Raw genomic sequence first — 24,700 nt, forward strand, 5'->3', positions numbered from 1 at the left:
AGCTCTGTGGCAGGACGCTGAGTGGATGACTGCACCGGCTCGGTCTTCTTGCAGTTGAAGACGGAGCAAATTTCTGCTCTAAGTTTTTTCTGTGCACTGTCAAGTGCTTCATCAGATTTGTCGTTTTGCCGGTTTTGGCAGCAATTATCTTGTCGCAAATATTGCATCACGTGCTGTTGGCATCGAGCCTGGTGAAATGTAGCTACACTTTTGATCTTTTCCACATCGTTTACATCTATAGGGGTTGGAACGCATACACACTATAGTGTCACATGTGAGCTGCGTCTCTGGGCATAACCGGCATAAACTAGTGTTTTTTCTTGATGCCTAAACACAGCCAACTAACATTGACGAGATTAACCCCTTATGTATCGAACGGCAAGAAATTTTTCAATACTCTGTTGTTTAGAGGCAATTCGGTTGGTGCCTAAAATGTATCGAACTCGATACCCTGCCCTATTGGTGACCGACAATTGTTTGAGTATTTCTGTAACTGCTGATCTTCTGGGATTTTCACGCACAAAAGTCTCTAGAATTTACTCAGAATGGTGCCAAAAACAAAAAACATCCAGTGAGTGGCAGATTCTTGCATATTTTTATTATAGTTATTGGTAAACTATTTTTTAGCATGACGTCTTATCCTAAGGCGTGATACAGCAGTTTTCCAAACATAAATTGTGTCTGTCCACAAGACAAGCAATAATGTCCACAAGTACATTGTTACAAGTCAGAACATTATTTATATTTAATATACATTCTTATGGAACAGGATTTTGGCCAATGAGATTTGACTCTGGGCAGGGCTACTTTCATAACATCACAGAAATCAAAATCAGTTGATCATCAAAATGTCCTGTCGCTTTTCACGTTCGTAGCAGTGTAGGACAAAAACCCAGATTTACTTGGAAGACATTTTATTGCATTGTGCTTGGCTAGGAGAGTGTTATTTATCCATTAATAGATCCCGCTATTTTTTTACTGGTGCTTTCCGTTGATTGTTGATGTGCTGAGTGTAAGGAAAAAAAACATACGTATTGGCTTTAAAACATTTGTGCATAGAGGGAGTATTGAGACCATAGAAAGCATTGCTCTGCATTGTTATAAAAGGTTGCGAACCTTTTACAGAATTCAAGGTATGAAGTTTCACAGCCCATACCCCACCAGCCAAAGCTGTAAAATCTCTCCTACTCACACAGGCTAGGCCGGTCATGCAAGAAATGAGAGGAAGGGGGAGAGAGAAAGGACAAAGAAATGTGTTAGAAAGAAGGCAAGAAAGGAGCAGTAGGGGATATTGAACACCAATTTTCTCTTTTTAATTGCATATCCTTTGTCATCTCTTTTCCTCGTTAATAGTCAAAGATCAGTGTATAGGGAGCAGATCATTATGGGTTTTGTTACATATAAGGTTCTCTTTGGAATTGGCAGGCCATCATGGCTCAGTTGCCCCAGGAGCAGAAGGAAAAGATTGCAGAGCAGGTGGCCAGTTTCCAGGAGGAGAAGAGCAAGCTGGATGCTGAGGTGTCCAAGTGGGATGACAGTGGAAATGACATCATCGTTCTGGCCAAGCAGATGTGCATGATCATGATGGAGATGACAGATTTCACCAGGTGAGAGCAAACCTTTCTATTCAGTGCTTGACTTGCTGTCAGAGACTACACACACACACACACACACACACACACACACTCCTATTTTTCAACTCATTAGGCCTAGCTGGCCATGCATTACTGCTTCTCTTTCACAGTGTCTCGGCTCAGCAGTTCAACTTTATATTGGTTTGTATTGCAGTTTGCGTTGGTAATGAAATATGCACTAGTCTTTTTAAAGGCAGACCTTTTTTCCAATATTAAAAGACTGGCTGGTCAGTTTTTATACCTAATTTCCGCTGTAATTTGCCTAAATCACCCATCAATTAGTAAGGTCTAATATTAACTGAGACCATCTCATGACGGACTGTTCCATCTCATGTTATTTTTTTATTTCTTTTTTTAAGCATATGTGCTGTGGATTGTTTTGTGGGCTTTTTACCTGCCTCATCCCTGCCTCCTTGTCTTTTAAGACATCCTTGCATTTCCCCCTTTACCGAACACAGAGGTTGAAGGGGAAAGATTCATTTTTGCTGTCTCCACTCTATGTCTTGAGTTCATTTTAAAAACAGCACAAGACAAGCACTACTAGTGGAAGAAAAGGTCACCTGAATTCCTCCCCTGTACACTGGTGAAATCAGGGAAAAGGCCATTTTAGGTCTGACAGAGCATGCACACTCATGGACCGCAAACCTGAGAGTGACTGCCATCTGCTCTCCTAAAGGACACTCTGTGTGTGTGACAGACAGATAGAACAAAACAATTTCTATCTATTTTCCCTTCCTGTACTAACCAAGACCCCTTTTTAAGTGGATCATACTGACCATTTCCCAATTTTGCTCATATTCTATGGACTGTAGGATAGCTGTCACTCAACCTTATCTGCAGAATAGTGAAAAAACACACCTTTTGTCTGCCTCTTCCTCCTCTTTAGGAACATGTCTCCATTCCTTCCCAATGCAATGAACACCTGAATGCTATATTTATAACTGATTGACTAATATTTATCAGCCTCAACTGATTTTTGCAGATTTATCAGTGGGCTAAGTAAAATTATAAAATGGTTAGTTTGGGTCCTGGATGCCGAAAATTAAATCCCGTTTTCCTGTCTAACCACAGTGTTGCTTGAGTGTTTTCCTTTATCAGCAATGTAAAAACTTCTAAAACTAGTTATGCCAATGAAGAATAACCATTTCAAGTGTTAAGGCCCAACTTGTGCAGTTTTTGAATGTCATAATTCAAAGTAGCAAATTATATCAGCGTAACACCTCCAGCCATAGCTTTGTCATCTACTCACTCAAACTTTGCTGGGGGAGGCACTATCAAAAGATAGTCATCATGACACTGTTAAGTATCGGCACTATGTTAATCACATTCTTTTTGCCAATTTGTACAAATTCAATACGTTAAACATATTTCCAGTGCTAAGAACAGGTGCAAGTGAAAACACTGGAGAACAGAAAACGAAATGGGCTTCCGGTGTGAATACTTCACTATTCTGCAGATAAGGTTGAGTGACAGCTATCCTACAGTCCATAGAATATGAGCAAAATTGGGAAATGGACAGTATTTTAATGCATTTTTACTTGGTTACACCACTTGACATTTTTAAGGTTGTTTTCTTTAGTAATTTCTTTGTAGAAAATGCTATTTTATATATATAGATATATATATATATATTTTTTTTTTTTTTCCAAAAAAATATAGAAGCAACTTGGACACAATTACATCTATGCACTTGTTTGAACTTGGCAAGTTTTAAACTAGATTTGTATATATTTTTTCACCTCGGACAACCTTATTTGTCAACTACCTACCTAATCAATATAACATTAGTTCTATCTATTAGATGTTGCAGCCCTAAATGCAACATGTATATACAGCTGATGTACTATGTTGGAGGGATGTGCATATCATTTTTGGTTAAGCTTAAATAGTCAGTCACACCTTGTTGAAGGAAATCTTTCAGTCACTCAAATAAAAAGCATCAAGACTGGAATACATCTGTCGATGAGGTTGCACAAATTTGGTGGCGTTTGCATGAAAAATGGCAATCGGCACTGATGTGTCACCTGCAAAACTGTGCTGAGTGAAGGTCTCAGCAAGTTAATTCAGTCTACGGCCAAATTATTACCCCTCGACCTCGAGTCGGCACACAGTCCCATGAAGGTTAATGCTATAAAGAGGAAATTCATTTGAGGAGTCTTTATCCGGCCTCAAAACCTGCAGAGAAGGACTTGCCACCAGTACTGCTTATGTCCCTTTCTGCTCATGAATAAAGCATGCATCGTCGGGATTCGTGTCACATATTTTGGAGCCACCTGTCTGTGCATGCTGTGGTCCAGTGCTTGAGCGGGTTATTTGCCACACACACACACACACAATCGCACTACCCCATCTGGAACAAGTATCTGTGGCTAATTCATGGGCACTCAGTCAGAGTTGCATATCTGATGTGGGATTGTCAAGTGAGCTAGAGTCACCCTCGCTCGACAGTCACATTGTAGGAGCCTCCCTCATACAACTATCCTCCATGTCATAGCGTGTTAAGGCAATGCCACCACCGCCACCATTTGCAGAGTGCAATCAAAATGAGCCATCTTTTTTAATCTATTTTTTAATCTTAAAAGACAAAAGTTTTTGTCCATTTGCTATTCGTTGGGTTTATTCTATAAGACATGTCTCTGATGAATTCCAGTGAATGTTTTAATGGATGCAGTTCTGCATCAGCATGTGCTTCCAGGAGGATCCTGTCTGAATGGCATAGAAAAAGAGAGAAACGTAACAGGGAGGGTTGACTTCTCTAAAGAGAGGGAGATCACAAAATTCCATCTGTTGTGGGTTGGATTGTTCAGTTTAGCCTGAAGAGAGCAGCTTTGAATCCAGGTTGCGCCACTTGCCAACTGTGCCCCGCATTCCCTTGTGGGCACACAGAGCTGGCAAATGGCTGACCAGTTCATAGCCAGGGTACTCGGGGGGCGGGATGGGATGTTGGGACGGATGAGGCCAGAACTGTTAAATGAACTGAAATGGCAGTGACCCCAGGAAGCTGACCAGACATCACAGAAGTGGGTGGGAGCCGCTGTTAGCTCATGCCATCTGTCTATTTCTGTCTCACTCTTTGTCTTTCTCTCTTTCTAACCACTCTTTGTTTACAAGCTGAGAGTGAATTGACGCATGTTGAAGGGGGTTTTTCCTTTTAATGAGATTAATCAATTGAAAGGGATATTACCCAAATAGCCCTGTACAAGCTGGGCAGTGTTCCCTTGAGCGAGACTAGCCTGTTTTTTTTCTTCAGTCTTATCAAAATGACAGCAAATGCCAACCATTCTTATCTGTTGGATGTGTTGACTGCTTGTCTTGTATCAGACATAGTCCACAGTCCCACCTACTGTCAAGTACACGCCAATGCGGACTGCTCACAAAACCGTTCCAAACTACACCTTCAACACACCGTAATTGTGAATGAAACTGAATCCTTTTTTTTTTCAGGGGCAAAGGACCACTAAAAAACACCTCTGATGTCATCAGTGCAGCGAAGAAGATTGCTGAAGCCGGCTCGAGAATGGACAAACTTGGCCGTGCTATTGCAGATCAAGTAAGTTCAGCTCGCACAGTCTTGTTTTGTAAGGACATCGTTGCTCAGTGAATTATCCTTGCTCTTGTGTTTCACTTAAGGATTTTAATCCTTAAGAAACACTCCAGTGAAACACAACATTGCATAATTTATCTCCCCACCAACTCGTATCCATAGCTTTTTCCCAGAAACTTTTGAAACTGTGATGGAGCCTGTGATGGTAAATCACCACTATTGATCTGTTGTAAATGCAATCCCCACAGTCCGTCACTTATTTTTATTCTGGAAAGCTGCTCTTATTCCTGAAGCTGAGTGACAATGACACAGGCTTTGTGAAAATAATACAAGAAAATGTCCAGTTAACATCATATTGCGGTATGTGCTGCAAAGGTTCTTTCTGATTTAAATTTTCTTTCTCAATAGCGAGGTTTGAAAGGGATTTTTTGAGCTTAGGAAAGGGTTTTGCACAGCAAAATCATCACCCATCATTCATCCCGACACGAAAGCCTCTCCTCTCAGTTTGTTATTTAATTAAAACTGGATGCTACGCTAGCATCACCCTGCAGCATGAAGACTGCCAATTGACATGTCTAGAACTGTCATGGTAATGAAACCTGACTGACGATTAATTGTCAAACAAATAATTGCGATTATGACGATTAATTATCTGTTTTAGGGCTGCGACAATAAATGGTCTCATTAAGAGCTTTCACGATGAATTGTCATAAATTGTAATATTTTTAAGGTGTGCTTTTTCTAAATGTGGTCTTCATACAACTTAAGAATTATTTTTACATATTTAACTTGAAATATATAAATCAAATAATAAAATGGAGATAAACAATGATTTCCTTTTTAAGGCTTTAAAAAGTGATTAATGACATGAATATTGTTATACATATCAAAATATTTCTAAATACTTCAAATATGTCTAACTTTTTGGTCAACTTCAGGTATGGTCAATTTTACATTTCCACTTGTTTTTAATTGTAATAAATATGTTATAAATGTTTTATTATATTTGTATTATATTATGCAATAGAAAAATATTTTTTTCCTCATTTCTTCAATTGCACATGTTATTTTAATGCTCTGATTAAACACAGCTTTATTTTTCATGAAGCAAAATCATTCAGATCCTGTCTGAAAGACGGGATGTATCTTTGCGGGAGTTTGGCGTGAACCCTGCTGACAGCGCGCGTGTCAGAGCGCTTCATGCGCTCTTTCAGACAGAATCTGGAATCTTTTCAGACATGTCCCCTAAATTGGCAGTTGACGATGTTGACAGCAAAACATCACGATGGACGATGATATCGTCGGGGGGGGTGGTGGTGTTTAATATAATTTCATATAATTTTCAAAAATGATATGAAAAATTATTATTTCGTTATTTTACTAACCCAACTAATGACTCGTCGGCGCTTTATCAGTAGGTTGCACGACACGTGAAACATTTTTTTTTTCTAGCTTTCACTTAAGAAGAGTTGTGCGCTTTTTATTTTAATATATCTCTTTACATAAATACTATTTTCCACTTAAAATCAATAATTTCGTTATTTTACTCACTGATGAGCAAAAGGTCGAGGCAGAAATGACCATGTACCTGCAGGAAATGGCCATTGATGGGGAAGAGGACCCGCTGACTTGGTGGAAAACGAACGACAAAAGGTTTCCGTTCATGGCAAGATTAGCACGGAAATATCTGTGCATCCGTGCTACCAGTACTCCATCAGAGCGGGTCTTCAGCACAGCGGGTAGTGTAGTTACTCCAATCCGCAGCTTATTAAAACCAGATAAAGTGAATATGTTGGTATTTCTGGCCAGAAACATCGAAATTTAAACATGGTCTATGGTGAAAGATATTAAACTTCTTTACGTATTTTTTGCCCCTCCGTTGCGGAGCTATTCGATTTTGCATATTATTTTTTAAACGTTCATTTGTGTAGTTCATATGACCACTTTACAATATTTCAATAACAATTTATTTTGTAGCCTGTGCTGAAGTTAATTGTGCTGCTAATTATAAGTGAAATGTTAATGCCGAGTTTCGGTCTGAGTGTTGTTCCCGTTTTCTAGTTCTTTATTTGTTGTTTTAATAAATGTGTGTTATTCATATTCACCTTGTTTCTTTCATTTGATTTGACATTATGGATTTATGGCCAAGGAAATTTTTCTTTAAAAGTATTAACCAGACAAAAGTTATTTGACGTTCGCTGGTCTGGGTTTATCTTAAACTGCCGCTTCAGTGTAGTGTAGTGTTCTTTCTGAGACACTACAACTACTAATAATTAATTAATAAAGGCTATTTTCTTGTAGCCTACAACATAAAATATTTTAATCTAAATGTACAGTGTAAGACATGTAAAAAAAAGACAAGAAGCTAACAATGTCAAGATCAATATTTGTGTAGCCTGCCTGACACGGTATTTTCACAGACTAACGTCACGTCTCTGGCATATACTACAGTATTTAAAATAGCATATATGCATTAGTTATATTCTCAATTTAATTTACAGAGCAATCCCTGCAAAGTTTTTAGGTTAACTATAGAAGAGACTAGGATTAGTGAGTCACACTAGCAAGACTCGCAAAAGGGGGGCGTGGCATCACGATGGTGGCTCTACATCGTGATGTTGGTCAGCCATCACGATGGACGATGGTATCGGCACAACCCTACTGAGAACAGTGCCTGACCTTGTGAAGCCTGGGGTCATGCTATATATTAATTTCTGTCAAAATGGCATTTTTTTTACAAAGAAATTACTAAAGAAAATGACTTTAAAAATGTCAAGTGGTGTAACCAAGTAAAAATCCATTAAAATACTGTCCTTGCACCTTGAAGTGAAAACAACTTGATCATTAATCAAATTATTTTATTATTTTATTTTTTTACTAATATCGTGACATTTAATTAGCCATGCCTGCTAACATCTGCAGTGTGCTATCAAAAAGATTTCTTTAACATAATCTTCCATAATAAGCATCCTTTGTGCAAACAGCAGCTCTGTACTTTTTATATTTTATTTAGATCACACTTTGATCTGACGAGAGGCAGCTACACTTCTGTAGTAATGTTACCTGTGCTGACCCAATTGTAGAGGAATACTAAATGACCAGTTCAGAGATGGGGAAAGCTTTCATAGCAAGTCACATCCCATAAAGTCTTTGATGTTGCTTATTTATTGTGATGAACACAATGATATCCCCTACAGAAAACAGATGGGTAACTTGCAGGTGCTAGTGTGTGCGTCTGTGCGTCAAACTAGTGTATAAATGAAAATGCTTTAGTGTATTCTGAAAATGGATTCAGTTCTTCTGGATTTATTTGTGTGTAGTTAATAGAGGACTTGAAATGCCTGAAATGCTTTGTGTATTGATGAAGTGTATTGGCAGTGGGAGGAACAGGGTCTGCATGTGATTATTGACCTAGAAATAGTGCAGAAACCTAAATATTTTTTATTTTACTTAACATTTTTCATAATTTAAATTAGATTTTAAATCCAAGATATTCAGTATGAACTTGTCAGCCCCAATTTATGATTGTACTGTGCTGCCAAAAAATTTCTGGCAGGTTTAAGAATCAGTTAAATGGCTGTAACAGAGCTCGATTAAAGTTTAAAGAAATGAGTGAAGTGCTGGGATGAGGATGCAGAATTTAGGTCATTGCCACACAAAGGTCTGCACTGCAGTTTATTAAGAATTTATAAGCAGATTTTGCAGGGCACCCTCTGAGGATTTCATCGAAGCACTGTGATAAACAAATAATTCTATGTAATTGAGATTTATAATGTAAATGTGGCAGCCACAACACTGCCCATAAATATTCTCCCATGCACAGGAGGACAAGAAATTGCCACACATGGACACTATCACACAATATCAGGGTTGCATATTTAACTAATCCGGCCTGCGGGCGGCAGTACATGTGCTGTATCCTGGTGATGTATACCGACATACATAGTGTACTTTTCCAATATACATTCAATCATGCAAGATTTATGGTGATCCATAATCACCACCACAGGTTGGATTAATCCTAGCTCTGGCCCCTGGCTGCTTAACGGTGACAACCCTGTAAATTTCCCTCTACTGTATTATAAATATCAAGGAGCAACCCCACCAATTCTCAGCTCTGCACTTCAAGGGTTGGAACCTTACAAGACACCAACCAGCCTGGATCTCCTTGTGTTTGTGTTGAAATTGAGTGCAAGCTGTGTTGCATAGTATTACCATGACTTATTATGCAACGTTTCTTTTGTATTTGATCATTTATTTTTTCTTATTTTAGACATCTGAATATATAATGCAGCATGGAAGTATTCATACAAAAGTATTCATACCCTTAAACAGTGTTCTCATTATTCTGAATTACAAATGCTTCATAGAAGAGTTTCAAAAGTTAGAGATAAACAGAGATGAGTGTACAAAATGCTATCCCGGTGTCCCACTGGACACTAACTTTCAGTTTTATGAAAGTAAATGCAATAACAAACCTTCCAGACACCTTTAAGTTGTCCAAACTTTTCTCTGAGAACAAGAATTATTTTAGTCTGCTTTAAAAAAAGAGCTTAGAAGGTTTATATTTGAAGAAGTATAGTGACCCGAACATGAGGCCAAATAAACCCTGGGGGGTCCTGATCCTAGTCCATTTGAGATTCTGTGACACCTTTTAAAAATAGTTGCACAGGTTTTATCCAGCTTGAACAACATGGAACATATTTGCATGTTATTTTAAAAAATGTAATCCTACAAAATGCTCATATATAGGAATTCTTTATTTTTTTTACAAATGCAGTGGCTTTGTCTCATCCTAGTGAGCTCCCTTACTAGACAGCATGTTTGACATTTTCAGAATGTGCCTTAAAATAAAGTAGGAAGTGCATTCGGTTTTAAATTAAAGCCAGTGTTACACTCAGGTTCAGTGAAATCATATAAATATTCATAAAAATTTCACACAGCACAAAATTTCAATGTTAATTTTAAATTGAGTAAAATGAAAGAACTGTTTAATGGTTTCAATAAAAACTGTTTTAAATGGGTGCTTTTAAATCCTTTTTCTAGTAGCCAGTCCTATTAATAACTTTCTGTTTGGGAAGTGCTTTCTCTCCCTCACTTTTTTTTTTTTTTTTTGTACAGCTGATTGTGGCTTTTGCCATGTCATGATTTGGCAAGTTGCTCGCTCGATCAATGATGCCCATGAGTAAAAGCACACATTTAATATTTTATTAGACATCCTCACATACCTTGAAATTGGAGTTGCTGATTCAAGATCAGTTTTTGCTTTTGTCACTATGATTGAGTTCAGAACAACTCCTGATCCTAGATCAAGATAAACAGTGACTGAATGGAATTGGCATTGGCAAATATTGGGAGTCCTCTATTTTTTTTTTTCTTTGGGTAATTGGGTGGGATAGGAGCAAGATCATCACTCTGTTTCAAATGCCCCTTGATTGATTATCATGGTCCCTGATGGCTTTTATATTTAGCCGTTAAAAAAACCCAAAAACAAGCGCACCAGCAGACCGTTTAAATGTAATATAAAACACATTAGCCACACAAACGGACAGAATAATCTTTTATCTCTGTAAAAAATTACTTTGATATTAACAGGTGCTTTTAAATGAACCTTCAATTGCTTTGGGTACATTGCTGTTCCTAGTTTGGACGTTGAATACTGATGACTGAGTGGGCTGGATTCCCTGTCCCTCTTCGCCTCCGTAGAAGGAATTTGTGCAATGATATGAATGTTTTTGTGCTACCACCTTTGTTTTTTATGTTTTTGAATGTGTGTAGGGTATCAGTTTTTATTGCTGTTGTATCCAAGAATTTCCGCAGCTCTTGTATATATGGTGCTTGCACAGCCTGTAAATACAATCTAGAATAAGTTCATACCTGAGAGATGTACTGGAACATCACGTTTCCACCAGGTGAGGAGTATATTTGTAGTCCAAATAGTTGTCCAATTCAGGTCACAGTCAGGATGTCAAATCTCTACCTGCACTATTCTCTCTTTTTTTTTTCTTTTCCAATTGATGCATTTATGGAAGTTGAAGCTTGCTTGCTTCAGGCATTCTTCTTATTTATGAATATATTTATAATATTTGTTGCCTACACTACAATCATCCACAAGCAGCTGTCCATTCTGGCCTTTATACAATGTATTTTGGAAGGGCAGAATTAAGCTATTTAGTGGTGCCTGTGTTAAATGATTCTAAGTTTAGTCCTGAGCTGATATCAAATCAACTCCATATGTCATCTGTTCTCTGCTTATTGGAGAGAAAACTCAGCTCATACAGTCCAGTCTCGAGAGGAGTGCAGAAAGCATGGTATCAGTATCTCCTTGGGTGTTAGTGGGCATAACCAACAAAAGAATGCTTTACCCAAGAAGCTCAATTTGTAATCAGGGCTGATCTGCATTAAAATGCTGCAATGTCCGTGAATATGGGAAAGTGGCATTTCTCCTCCCTGATGTGTTGAGAAAGGTCAGAACCCTGCCCGTGCTTTTCTACTACCTCCGCCCATTTAGAATAGAATTCAGCAGGCCAGATGACATTTCCTGTGATGTGGCCTGACCTTCCTACTCACTTTTACAGCAGGATATTTTTAATGTTGAAGTGTGAAATCAGTAATTTTTTCATCATCGGCATTCTCTTCTGCTCTTCAATCCTGATATTTGATGTCCTTTTCATTGTTTTGAATGATTTTCTCTGTATAGTCTGATTTAAAAATGTGTTTGTCGTTTAATCCCCAATGCCATGTGGGACAGAAACGCACACTTATTTATGTCAGAATAAACACTTCACCTGCAGGTTAATTAATACTCTTGCCCTATTAAAACTGCTTTGCTTGCCACTAACTGAACTTTAAGTATAAGCTATTACTTTTCAACACCAAGTTCACTATTAGACAGCATATTCAAGCAATTTCTCTTTCATTAGCTCATTCCTATAAAATTAAATTACCCTCTGGGGGGAAAAAAAGGATGTTTTTGCTTATGAAGATAAACTATTTGAAAAGTTATTATATCCTCCGTCTCGGGCTGAATGAGCCTCCTTAAAATTTTCATTAAAGTCTTTATTTTTTATTTATTTATGTTTTGCAGAAAACTCCTCGTGCACAATCCAAAGGCCACTGATGATTTTAGATTGTCAACCAAGTAAAATCACATTCCTTAAGTAACTGCATTTACATAACAGGTTGAAATGAGGCAGAAGTTGAATGTAAGGTTACAGTATGTACTTGGGGGCTATATGGATTTCATAAGAAGAAACATTTCTCAGAAGTCACACATTTTTACATAGTGGCAGATAAAAGCAAAATCAGCTCTTGGGTTAACCTGATAAAGGACTTACCCGGACACAATGCCCCGCAAAAAATAAAACCGCTGTGGTAGTGCAGTTTTTTTTGCCGCTCTGTGGGTCTGGAATAGACTACATGGGCAGAACTGCTTGTGAACTGCATACAGCCCTCGCAAGTGGAGGAAGCACATGTCGAGGAAGAAAGGTGGAAATACTTTTGTTTGACATGTGGTCATGTATTCACATGTGTCTAAGTTAGAGCAGGCAGGCTGCATTTCCTGTTCAACTTGGATGAATTCAGCAGCTGAGCATGCACAAATGATGCTTTCAGAGGGGAAATTCGAGCCGTCTCTAACAGGAGAGCCTCTAATTAGTATGCTTAGCAGGTTTCATTTTAGCAGGGCTCTGTTCTGATGCACCACCGTCATCCTCTCTCTCCCTTTCTCCACCTCGTTCTGCTGTTTGTCTGACTTCCTCTGCAGTAAGATCTCTTGCTCTAGGGAAAGAAAGGAGCTCAGTGATTGATAAAAATTTGGTGCTTTATTAATGACTGCTGAAATAATGGGTGGAATAGCAAAGCAGATGAGGCGGGTTGCCTGTGCGAGCCAGATGCTTGAGTAAGGACACTCTAGTGCTGCTGCTGGCTCTTTATGATAAAGCTAGAGAGAAATTCTGCCTAGACATGTCCAGCCATACTGAGTTCCCACAGGGTAGTGCTGATGTGCCCAGCTGGATGATCTTTACTACAAATCCCACAATGCTTAGAGCCAGCTGGAGTGGCCACCGTAAACGGCAAATAACCACTGAATATTACATCTGCTCTGCTGGGGCTTACAGCGTAGCCAGACTTGTTGCTGGATCAAGAAGCCACCCCAGCCAGATGTAGGGATGAGAAACAGAACTATCTCTGATAGGCAAGAAACTCTGTGCTTTATATTGCTGCAACTGTAATCCTCCCCTCCAACTCTTGGTACAAAATGCAGTATCCTGCAGTCATAAAGTCAGTGAATGTGTAAATGCTAGAGGTGGCTTCCCTCCTGGGCCAAAAAATACAATAAAAATCCTTTTTATAGTATTTTTCTAAATGGAATATTTAGCTGCCCACGTGTTGTTGACTTCTTTCTTCCTTTGGAGACACCAGAAGAAAAGAGTGAAAGTAGCAGTTTCTGTTTAAATAATAGTTATGATCTGGGGTTGCTTCAATTGGTCAGGTCTAGGCTCAGCAATGTTATGCAGAAATAAAATATCAGCTGAGTACCTGAATGTACTGAATTAACAGGTTATCCCATCAATGGATTTTTTTCTTACCTGATGGCAGGGCCATATTCCAGGATGACAATGTCAATATTCATCAGACTCAAATTGTGAAAAAGTGGTTCAGGGAGCATGAGGAACATCACACATGAATTGGCTACCACAGAGTCCTGACCTTAACCCCATCGAAAGTCTTTGGGATGTGCTGGAGCAAGGACAACAAAAAAGAAAGAAACCCCATAAGTTTCAGAATTACTTTTCCAAGTCTTATGAAGGTTTGTGATAACATTGTGTAAAGAGTATAATAAATTTGATGTGTATAGCACCTTTCATACATAAAATGCAGTTCAAAGTGCTTCATAGTTGGAAGTATAAAAACATAGAATTCAGAGTAAACAAACCATTGAAATAAAAGTTAAACAGTACAAAAATAAAATGTATTAAATGAAATGTAGGGAGAACACAATTCTAAAGATGATGCACAAGAAAGCCTGCAAACAGTTTGCTGAAGACAAGCAGACTAAGGACATGGATTACTGGAACCATGTCCTGTGGTCTGATGAGACCAAGATAAACTTATTTGGTTCAGATGGTGTCAAGCGTGTTTGGCAGAAACCAGGTGAGGAGTACAAAGACAAGTGTGTCTTGCCTACAGTCAAGCATGGTGGTGGGAGTGTCATGGTCTGGAGCTGCATGAGTGCTGCCGGCACTGGGGAGCTACAGTTCATTGAGGGAACCATGAATGCCAACATGTACTGTGACATACTGAAGCAGAGCATGATCCCCTCCCTTCAAGACTGGGCCGCAGGGCAGTATTCCAGCATGATAACGACCCCAAACACCGCCAAGACGACCACTGCCTTGCTAAAGAAGCTGAGGGTGAAGGTGATGGACTGGCCAAGCATGTCTCCAGAACTAAACCCTATTGAGCATCTGTGGGGCATCCTCAAACGGAAGGTGGAGGAGCACAAGGTCTCTGACAACCACCAGTTCCGTGATGTCGTCATGGAGGAGTGGAAGAGGACTCCAGTGGCAACCTGTGAAGCTCTGCTGAACTCCATGCCCAAGAGGGTTAAAGCAGTGCTGGAAAATATTGGTGGCCACACAAAATATATTGACACTTTGGGCCCAATTTGGACATTTTCACTTAGGGGTTTACTCACTTTTGTTGCCAGCGGTTTAGACATTAATAGCTGTGTGTGGAGTTATTTTGAGGGGACAGAAAATTTACACTGTTATACAAGCTGTACACTCACTACTTTGCATTGTAGCAAAGTGTCATTTCTTCAGTGTTGTCACATGAAAAGATATAATCAAATATTTACATAAATGTGAGGGGTATACTCACTTTTGTGAAATAGTGTGTGTGTGTGTGTGTGTGTGTGTGTGTGTGTGTGTGTGTGTGTGTGTGTGTGATATATATATATATATATATATATATATATATATATATATATATTAGGTAAGCCAGTATAAAGAGCATTACAAAAGTCAATGTGAGAAAAAAGCATGAATCAATTTTTTTGCACCATGTGAAACAAAGTGTTGCATTTGTGCAATATTTCTAAGATGATAAAAACAGGTTTTAGTAACAATTTATTTGAGACTTAAAATTCAGATCACAATCTAGAATAACTCCAAGGTTCTTCACCTCTGTCTTTTTTTTTTTTTATTCCCTTTTCTCCCCAATTTGGAATACCCAATTCCCACTACTTGCTAGGTCCTTGTGGTGGCACGGTTACTCACCTCAATCCGGGTGGCGGAGGACGGTTACTCACCTCAATCCGGGTGGCGGAGGACAAGTCTCAGTTGCCTCCGCTTCTGAGATAGTCAATTTGCACATCTTATCATATGGCTCGCTGTGCATGACACCGCTGAGACTCGTTGCATGTGGAGGCTCATGCTACACTCTGCGATCTATGCACAACTTACCACACGCCCCATTGAGAGTGAGAACCACTTAATCGTTACCATGAGGAGGTTACCCCATGTGACTACCGTCCCTAGCAACCAGGCCAATTTGGTTGCTTAGGAGACCTGGCTGGATTCACTTTCTCCTCTGTCTTTGACTGCAAAGTGCAGTTTCAATTCTTTGAAAGAACAAAAATAATGTCCTGTTTTGTCAGATGTATGATCTGATCCAATTTAAGACTGAGAGGCCTATGAGGTTCTCAAGTCTGTTAAGCAGTGTACTGTGATCTACAGTGTTGAAGGCTGCACTTGGGTCCAGAAGGATTAGACTGATGCATTCCTCCTTATCAGTATTTAGTCTTAAGATCATTCACCACTTTTAGTAATGATGTTTCAGTACAATGACTGTTTCTGAAACTCAACTGATACTTCTCATGCAAGTTGTTTTCATTTAAAATGTATTGAGCTGTTTAATTTTTTTTTTTTAAATAAATCTCAAATCTGTAAATGTTATATAGAAATTGAAGGTGTTATTCACCACAATCATACCTATCAAATCTCATTTGCACATGCAAGTTTTCAAACGTGACTTATCAAGATGTCGCGCCAGGTTTACAATTATTAAAACAAAATGGCATTGGTTCTTGCGTGTCTCATCTAACATAGTGCACTAAGTTTGAGTAAGCACATACACATGTGATTTGAGAATCCAGCCTTTGGGAGCTTGACAGCCCCTGGTGATTCTTTAAAATATTGAAGCAATGACATGAGGATGAATAAATGACAAGTTTCATTAGTTGGACAAATATATATTCATATAGGAAGATTATTTAGAATACTTATTTGGTATGTATCATTATTGCAGTTCCCTTAGGTGCCACTATTGGCACTTATCACACACTTCACCTTTTAGTTTACAAGCAAAACTTCAAGAGGATTACAGTTGTCCAATGGCAGATCATTCTCAGTGTCATAAAAGATGAGCAATCGTTTGCCCTCTACATCAATCTTCCTCTTGTGCTCTCAGCCCTGATCTTCCTTAGTCTAACACACTCTTAGCCCACTTGTCTACCATCTCTCTCCATTTTCCTGTATTTCTCTCTCGTCTCTGTCAGTCTCTCCCTCTCTATCTCTCTTTCTCAGTGGGGTGTATAGAAGCTTATGATTATTAATAAAGCATGGTAAAGATAGCCTGACCTAGACTCAGTGTTCCAATGCATTAGCGCAAGTACCGTAACCATCATTGTTACCTTTATATCTCCCCTAGCTGCCAGTTGCATCTCCCACAGGCTCTCTGTAAACTTTACTTTTTATTCTAGTCCCATATCATGAGTTACTAGCCTCAAATATTAAAATGGATGGATGTTGAGAGCTCATTTGGCAAAATGCTTGCAGTGCCTTTTGAATGATATTATACTTGAATTTAAAGTAAAGGTTGAAGACGGTTGCCTCTTCATCCTTCAATGAATCAGCACTATGTCACTCTTGTTTAGTCATCCTCTGAAATGCATTCTTTAATCACAAGGAAGTTTTTTTGACAGGTTAGATGTAAGGTGTTGTAAACAGTCTTTTGATTATGCAGTCACTGGAAGATCTAAATTATTGTATTTAATTGCCTAGTTTTAGTTCCAATGTCCCATTGTTTACCTGCATAGTTAATTACAGTTAATTACATTGTCTAGGGTCTCGTGCCCCTTTTTTGTGCATTATGGCTAACTGTGCACAATTTTTGACTTGGCTTTATAACTAGTCTTAAAATCATTTGCAACAGAATTTTTGTTACAAATTGTAATTGGTGTATTTTGCTACACAATTAATTATTCATATGATGTCTTTGAGCGTCTTTCCTGTGGTTTAAGTATGCATGAGCAATCTAGCTGTTTAAACTGTTGAAAACATGACATTTTCCCAAATGCACACTAATCTAACTAAGGCCACCGCCATCACAAAAGCACTGTTGGGAAGCGGAGTTGGTATAATTGTGAGCAGGCCCCCTCAAGGTCTGCTTGTTCAGAGCAATTCAGTGCAAAGATTTATGGCCAGGGCTATCTGGAAATTATAACTGTGAAGGAGGTATCATTACTTTAGCAACTGTTAAAGTATGGTGAGGTATTGATATTAGAGGTCAACCGATTAATCGGCATTTTTTGCATTTTTTACATATCGGCATCGGCCAATATCCACGCATATCAAGCCGATTATTAGGCAGGCGCATCTGTGGGCAGCCTAGTGTTGTTGTGGAACACGTGTTCGAAGCACGCTGCCTCGAGTCATTTTCCAGTGAGCAGACCTCATCCAGTGCCTAAGGAAGGAGCTAAGTTCCTTGGAGAAAACAGTAAGGATTAAATTTGTATAACTTCTTTAGATTTAATTAAAAACTTTTGATATGTTACTGCCAACTTCAAGAAAAAACGTGACAAACGCGATAGTTGACATGACGTTCGGCTACTTTGGATATTGATAGCGTAGTTGAAGTTGCATTATCACAGCAGGCACATCAAGGGTTGCACATCAAGGGTTGCTATCATGTCACAATAAGCAAGAATTTTGCAATTACAGACAGTGAATCTGAGACTTTTATTTGTTCTGTTTGTGTGTCTTATATTTGAGAGGGTTGTCACTCAATGCAGATAAATAAGTAATAAAAATATACCAACGCAGTATTGAAGGACTGGCTTTGGTAAGCTCGGACGTTATCGGTTCTGCTGTCGGTACTGGAGAAATTAAGAAAATACATTCTTTATTGCTATAAAGAGAAAGTTATTTTATCTCGCCAGCCATTTCTATGTATAATAATATGAAACCATTTGTCTGTGATGCAATTTAGCTATTCGCAGTCAGAGAGAGAGAGAGAGAGAGAGAGCTCACATGCTGCCACAGCGATGCACACAGCGAGCACAACACGAGCCCAGCTTAATGAGTGACAGAACTAAACATTCAAACGTAGCCTGGTTTAGATCTGTGATTATTAGTCTGATTTTATTTTAGATTTTGCCTTCCAAAGATTATAAAAAGAATATTTATACATAAGCCGCATTCTGTCTAGCACAACTTCCTTCCCTTCACAGCGGTGCACTGACATTTCTCCCTAAAACTCAAACTTAACGTCAGAATCAGCACGATCGGTGATTGTTGTAAAATGCTACAGTTGCTAAATTGCGGGACGCGTTTAATAATAAAAAGAGCGCAAGAGATACCGTTCCCAAGGCGGCGCGCGCTCCGAAACACACCGCAAAGAGAGACACCGCAAAGAGACAAGCGAAGTATAGGCTATTTTGGGTTTCATGCGTCTAAACGATCAACTATACACAAAAATATGTCAAAACGACCGGCTTGGAGATTCACTTAAACACAGATTATGTCTTAAATGGACGTAGTTATGGAAATAGTTGGGAGAAAATTTGCTGCATCAGGAGTCTATTAGATCTGAACTCGGTCTTAAAGGGGAAGCGGTCTAATGAACATGCTGACGATTGAGCCATTACTGCGAATCAAACAACAAAAGGCAAAGAGAAAATCACTTACAGCTCTTGAATGAATAACTTCTGCATTAATAAGCATTAATCTATCTATATAAACTATGCAGTGTTATTTTACAATTGATTACTTTATTAGATTTCTTTAGACCACACCTGAAGAGTAATGTTAGTAGACCTTCCTGAATTAAATCACTGTGCCTATATAACGTTTATATTTGTGTAATATATATATATATAAACAAAAAGAACCGTTAAGAATACCGTTAAAGTACCGGATCGATAAGCAGTATCGGTAAGATAGTAATACCACTAAAACCTTAACGATACCCATCCCTAGTTATGCCTGTGCTTCTCTTGGATGCTGTGAATATTGGATTACGTGTCTGGAGTGCTCCTTAATTAAAGCTGCATTTGGGTCTCAACCTTCGTGTCTTGGAGCAGTTCAGTAACACCTGCTTTGTTTATTTAATATATTTGTTATACATTATTTATACAATATGTTTTTACATTATACATTTTTAATTTAAGTGTACAAGTGCAGATTGGTCAAGTGTTCAATAAATGTATTTGTTGAGAAATTGTGTCTATCTTAAGTAATTATTTGTGTTACATTTTATCTTTCAAATAAAAGGTTCAAATAAGAGGTTAAAAACAAGCACATATCGGCCAAATATCGGCAAAAATAAATCGGCAGCATTAATCGGCCATCGGCCGACCCGGATTTCAAAAGATCGGCATCGGCCTGAAAAAACCAATATCGGTCGACCTCTAATTGATATTGGTTGGCAACATTATTGGAAAAAAAACAAGTACTGGTGCTTCATACCGCACAAATGACTGGTACATTTAGTCAGTAATCCATTCTATCACTTGCCAGCACTGCAGGCATTTAATTTTTATTCTACACAAGTATTAGTGGGTGGGCTAAAACTGCTTAAGTTAGGATCCAAATCCCCAGATCCATTTTCTTTTTTCATTTAAAGGAATTAAGCGTTCAATACAAGTTAAACCATCAACAGCATTTGAGGCATAACGTTGATTATCACAGAACAACTTGAACTCGTCACAAAAAACGTGTGGTTACGGTAAGGCACTTTGAAATGAAGTAAATGCAGAAAGATAATAAACATTAAAATGCACTCTTTCAAAATTATAGCCATATACTTAAACATTTTGTGTTATTGTGAGACTAGTGCGATAGATGGGGATGGGCAGGTCAATCTTAAAATATCCAATACTGATGTTGTACTGAGAATATTGATCTTCACCAAAAAAAATGCTTTTAAAAGGTTTTTAAACCAACAGTCTTTCCTTCCATTCATAATGCACAGAACTGCTAAAAGACCAGCAGTCCAACACTTGAGCCCCTCAGTCACAGTGCTCGTTCAAACAAGGAGCAGCAGCAGCTTAGCTAAGGTAGCTTTTTTGTATTTTGCTTCCAGCTTTGTCATGAGGGTGAAATACACGCTGCCTCTCGTGTGACACAAGCACTTGGGAAAGATCACGCGAGTCATGATACATGAAATACGGAAGTGCAGTGTTGTTTACAACAGAGCATAGATCATCATAAATGGATGCCTCATTTGGCTGGTTTGTACACGTCAGCTGCGGCACCATAGTGGAATGGTCAACAAGGAGACCTGTTTGAATGCAAGATAATGGAGGAGATGCCTCAGACCGAGCTCCTTGCTCAGACCGCATTGTGTGGAAACAGTATTGCGGTCCAAAGGAACAGCTGCTAATATGGTATCTATGGATAAATATCTATGCAGAGGAGGCTTACACACTTACGTCACACGAGAGGCAGTTTTAACTCCACTCTGTCAACAAGCTGTTGGGAGCAAACATCCACTCTGTCAACAAGCTGGTCAGAAGCTAAAATATTTTTGTAAAAAAAATATATATATATTTTACACCTAGTGTTTCGCTACAGAAGACATTAGTTTATCCACTGGAATCATATGGATTAATTTTATGTTTGCTATATGTGTTTTTTGTTGCTTAAAAAATTTGCCACCCATTCACCTACAGAACTGAAATATTCTTCTAAAAACCTTAGTGTTCCTTTGAAAAAAAGACAATCATACAGATCTGGGATGGCATGAGGGTGAGTAAATGATGAGAACTATTCTTTTAAGAACGGTAGTGCTGTAAGCCTTACAGTGGCCCAGCTCCCCTGCCACGATGAGGATTTGAGTGAATTTGACTGCCACATGCATCTTGGTAGGTGACTGTGGAGGCATTAGGGTATACACAGGCAACAGTCAAAGATCCTCAAAACAACCAGCTTTTTTAAGTCACAATGTTTTAGGATGTTGCGGTCCTTTACTGTCCCTGTTGCGTTTTTTTTTTTTCTCATATTTCACAAAAATCCTTCCATGGAGAAAATTCAGTAAGGAAGCACATGTGTTTAAGAGGAATTCACTTGAGTTGAAAACATGTTTTACTTCAGATATCAGTTAAAGTTTTACTATATAGACACTTGTCTGACTCATTCTGCAATTATGTGCTTTTACAATCACCATTTGTCACATTCTGTCAGGTTTTTCAAAAGCTTCTGTATCATTATCTTGATGTACATTGATGTACACAATTTCTTTATTTGTTTATGTTGTACAATAAGTAACCACTTTCTGTCTCTTGGTTTTCTTCTTGTAGTGTCCAGATTCAGCATGCAAGCAAGATCTATTGGCCTATCTTCAGCGTATCGCCCTGTACTGCCACCAGCTCAATATCTGCAGTAAAGTAAAAGCAGAGGTGCAGAATCTGGGAGGAGAACTTGTGGTGTCTGGGGTAAGTCTTCATATTTACTGAGAAGAACAAAAGAGAAAGGAAACAGACTAGTTTCTCTCTGGTGAAAAACAAGAACTTAATTATCTTTTGCTCAATAAAATACATGCTATTTCCACTTGCACAGCCAAGTTCATTTATTTTCCTGTTTTTGGCGTGCAGCTCAATAGTCTTTGCTGCATGCGCATTTACAGCCCTGGTTTTTAAACAGATTTTATTTTTTAATGTTTGTCTAATTGTAGATCATTAACCTTAATTACTTGGCCTTTTATATAATGGGCATGTTTGTATTTGGACAATCCCAGCTGATATTGTCCTTATCTGAGCACTTTGAAAAAGGCAAATGTTCTCTCTGATGGTGATTTTTATTTTCCCCCTCAAAGGTTACAAACATTCATGTTTTTCCAAAGTAGCTTGTTGTAGATTAAACGGGCATACATTTAGTTTTATCTTAGTTTTAGCAATGTTATTGTGAGCATGTGGGCATGAGTCTAAATAACCTAAAGCAATATGTTTTTATGTGCTGGTCTTTACCATTTCCTCTTCATTTGCAGGTGGACAGTGCTATGTCTCTGATTCAGGCTGCCAAGAATTTGATGAATTCGGTGGTGTCCACAGTGAAGGCTTCCTATGTGGCATCCACTAAGTACCAAAAGTCTCAAGGAATGCAAAACCTCAACATGCCTGCCATCTCCTGGAGGATGAAAGCTCCAGAGAAGAAGCCGCTGGTCAAGCGTGAGAAGCAAGATGATGGTCAGACAAACAAAGTGAAGAGGTCCTCTCAAAAGAAATTTGTCAACCCTGTGCAGGCCCTGAGTGAATTCAAAGCAATGGATAGTATTTAAGCAGCCCTTATGGCATTTCACCAGATGGCAGTAGATTTTACTTCAGATGTACATTGAGCCTTACAGTTACTCCGATTTAGAAAGGAAATATTTACACACATTCCTGTACCTTAGTTACAAACCTGCCTTTTTTTTTTCATAAATGCAGTGGCTGTGCTGTGTGCACTGAGGTCCATATAGAATTTTTTGTTCTGTTCATAATTTCTATTTATATTTTTACATATGCATTCTGCTCAATCTGTAAACGCAAGATTTTCCTGGCGACAGGTAGGGGAATACATTTAATTCATGGCATTCCCTCACATTTCTATGTACCGTCTGAAAACCTATTTACATTTTTTTGAATTGTATTTTACAAGGAGGCTATGTTCCACACTTAGGGCTTTGATATTGCCCATCAATGTCATATCATTGATAATTTAGTGTCAGTCTCAATAACAAAGTCATTGTATTTGCTGTGCCTAATAAAACGTTTGATAACTTTTTAAGCCTTTCTAGTTTTAGCTGTTAACATTAACAAATTAAAAAAAAGTCCTGTGATTGTTGCTGCAAACACCTTGCATTAAAGTCTAATGAAAAGACTAAAAACTTTGGAGGTAGAACTAAAATCCATCGAACCGGTTGCTTTGCTCAGTCACTAGAGTTGCCTAAAGAGAGAACAATATTAATAATGCCTTCGTAATCTCAAGGTGCAGTAGGGCAACGCAAAATGTGAAAGGGAGACTGAGATCAAGTGAGTTCAATCTTCTAGCCCTCGATTTAAATTCAGAAGACTGGCCGTAGGCCTCTCCTCCTCCCACCCTTCCGTGACTCAGACACTGATTAAATGAATCAACACGCCTCTTATTCAGTTGAGTGCTCACTAAGAGGTGGAGAACTCTTGGGCTAAATGGTTGTGGATGGACTAGGCCAGAAGTCTGCGAGCTGCCAAGCACCGCCAACGTTAAATGGGATCAACCACCTCGAACACCCAAAACGAGCTTCCAAATCGCAGCGATCAATATTCTTCAAAAGGCCATGTTAGTTAATGAGTTTGTTATTGGCTCATCTGTTGAGTATCTCTGGCAAGCAGTGGATAAAACATAAATGTCTCTCAGCCCTCAAGCATTTATAAAGTACATGCTATATGTAACATTTCTCTCACAATAAATACATTCTTGATTGTGAAAGTGCAGGATGATGTGTGATGTGTTGTGTGAAGGGTATGACCTCAAATGGAGTTGCTCAGAGATTTGACTGGTCAACAGGGAAAAAGCGTTACACATTAGTCGGAGCAGTGGGTGGTAAAGTGTTGCTTCTTAAGCTTCATCTAGCTGTGCATACACATTGCTGTCATGCATGGATCTGTGACTGTTCTTTGAAGTCTGAAGACTGTTTGCCACTTCCAGCCTGGTCCCAGCTTAATAAAAATGCATTTATTTGTTTCTGTATGTATAAACAATGGTAAATTCGGTCATTGGAGTGACATGACGGATTGCTTGAGGGATGTTTTTGATTTGTTAGTTTTGATAACAGCTTGTCGCAGTTATCAAACACTTTCTGTATAAATGCCTGTAAATATGTCATTCTTATTGACACTACTCTGAGACATTCTGCCTCTTAGAGCAAGTGAGAAATACTTGTTTTTGTCAAAGTTGTTATTCAAATCAGACTGTTCCCTTTTTGTTTCAGGACATCAAACATTGCTGCTGCTTTTTTTCAAACCCACAAGCTTTTTTTTTTATATATATATATATATATATATATATATATATATATATATATATATGTTTTGTCATTATTGCAAGCCCTTTTATTCAGAAACGTAAAATGTATTCACATGTCGGATATCAATTACAAATTTAAATGTAATTGTTTTTTTGTTAAAATGCTACTAGATACTAGGAATTAAATTACTACTAGTGTAAGTGCAATGTTTTTATATACAGTACACAAAATTGGCCTTTTAACTAGTTTTTAA

General features: G+C 38.4%; 1 protein-coding gene across 1 annotated transcript in view; it reads left to right on the forward strand.

Moving 5' to 3' along the window:
- Positions 1 to 24,426, forward strand: part of LOC127617290 (catenin alpha-1-like) — a 178,240-nt gene extending 153,814 nt beyond the window's left edge. Inside the window, exons 15-18 of the mRNA XM_052089243.1 lie at positions 1,426 to 1,607; positions 5,079 to 5,184; positions 21,764 to 21,898; positions 22,450 to 24,426. Of these exons, the coding sequence (XP_051945203.1) occupies positions 1,426 to 1,607; positions 5,079 to 5,184; positions 21,764 to 21,898; positions 22,450 to 22,740 (714 nt within the window). The 3' untranslated portion in view covers positions 22,741 to 24,426. The remainder of the gene's footprint in view (positions 1 to 1,425; positions 1,608 to 5,078; positions 5,185 to 21,763; positions 21,899 to 22,449) is intronic.
- Positions 24,427 to 24,700: the final 274 nt, after the last annotated feature.

The sequence above is a fragment of the Xyrauchen texanus genome, chromosome 23 (genome assembly GCF_025860055.1).
Source record: "Xyrauchen texanus isolate HMW12.3.18 chromosome 23, RBS_HiC_50CHRs, whole genome shotgun sequence".
NCBI classification, from domain to species: domain Eukaryota; kingdom Metazoa; phylum Chordata; class Actinopteri; order Cypriniformes; family Catostomidae; genus Xyrauchen; species Xyrauchen texanus.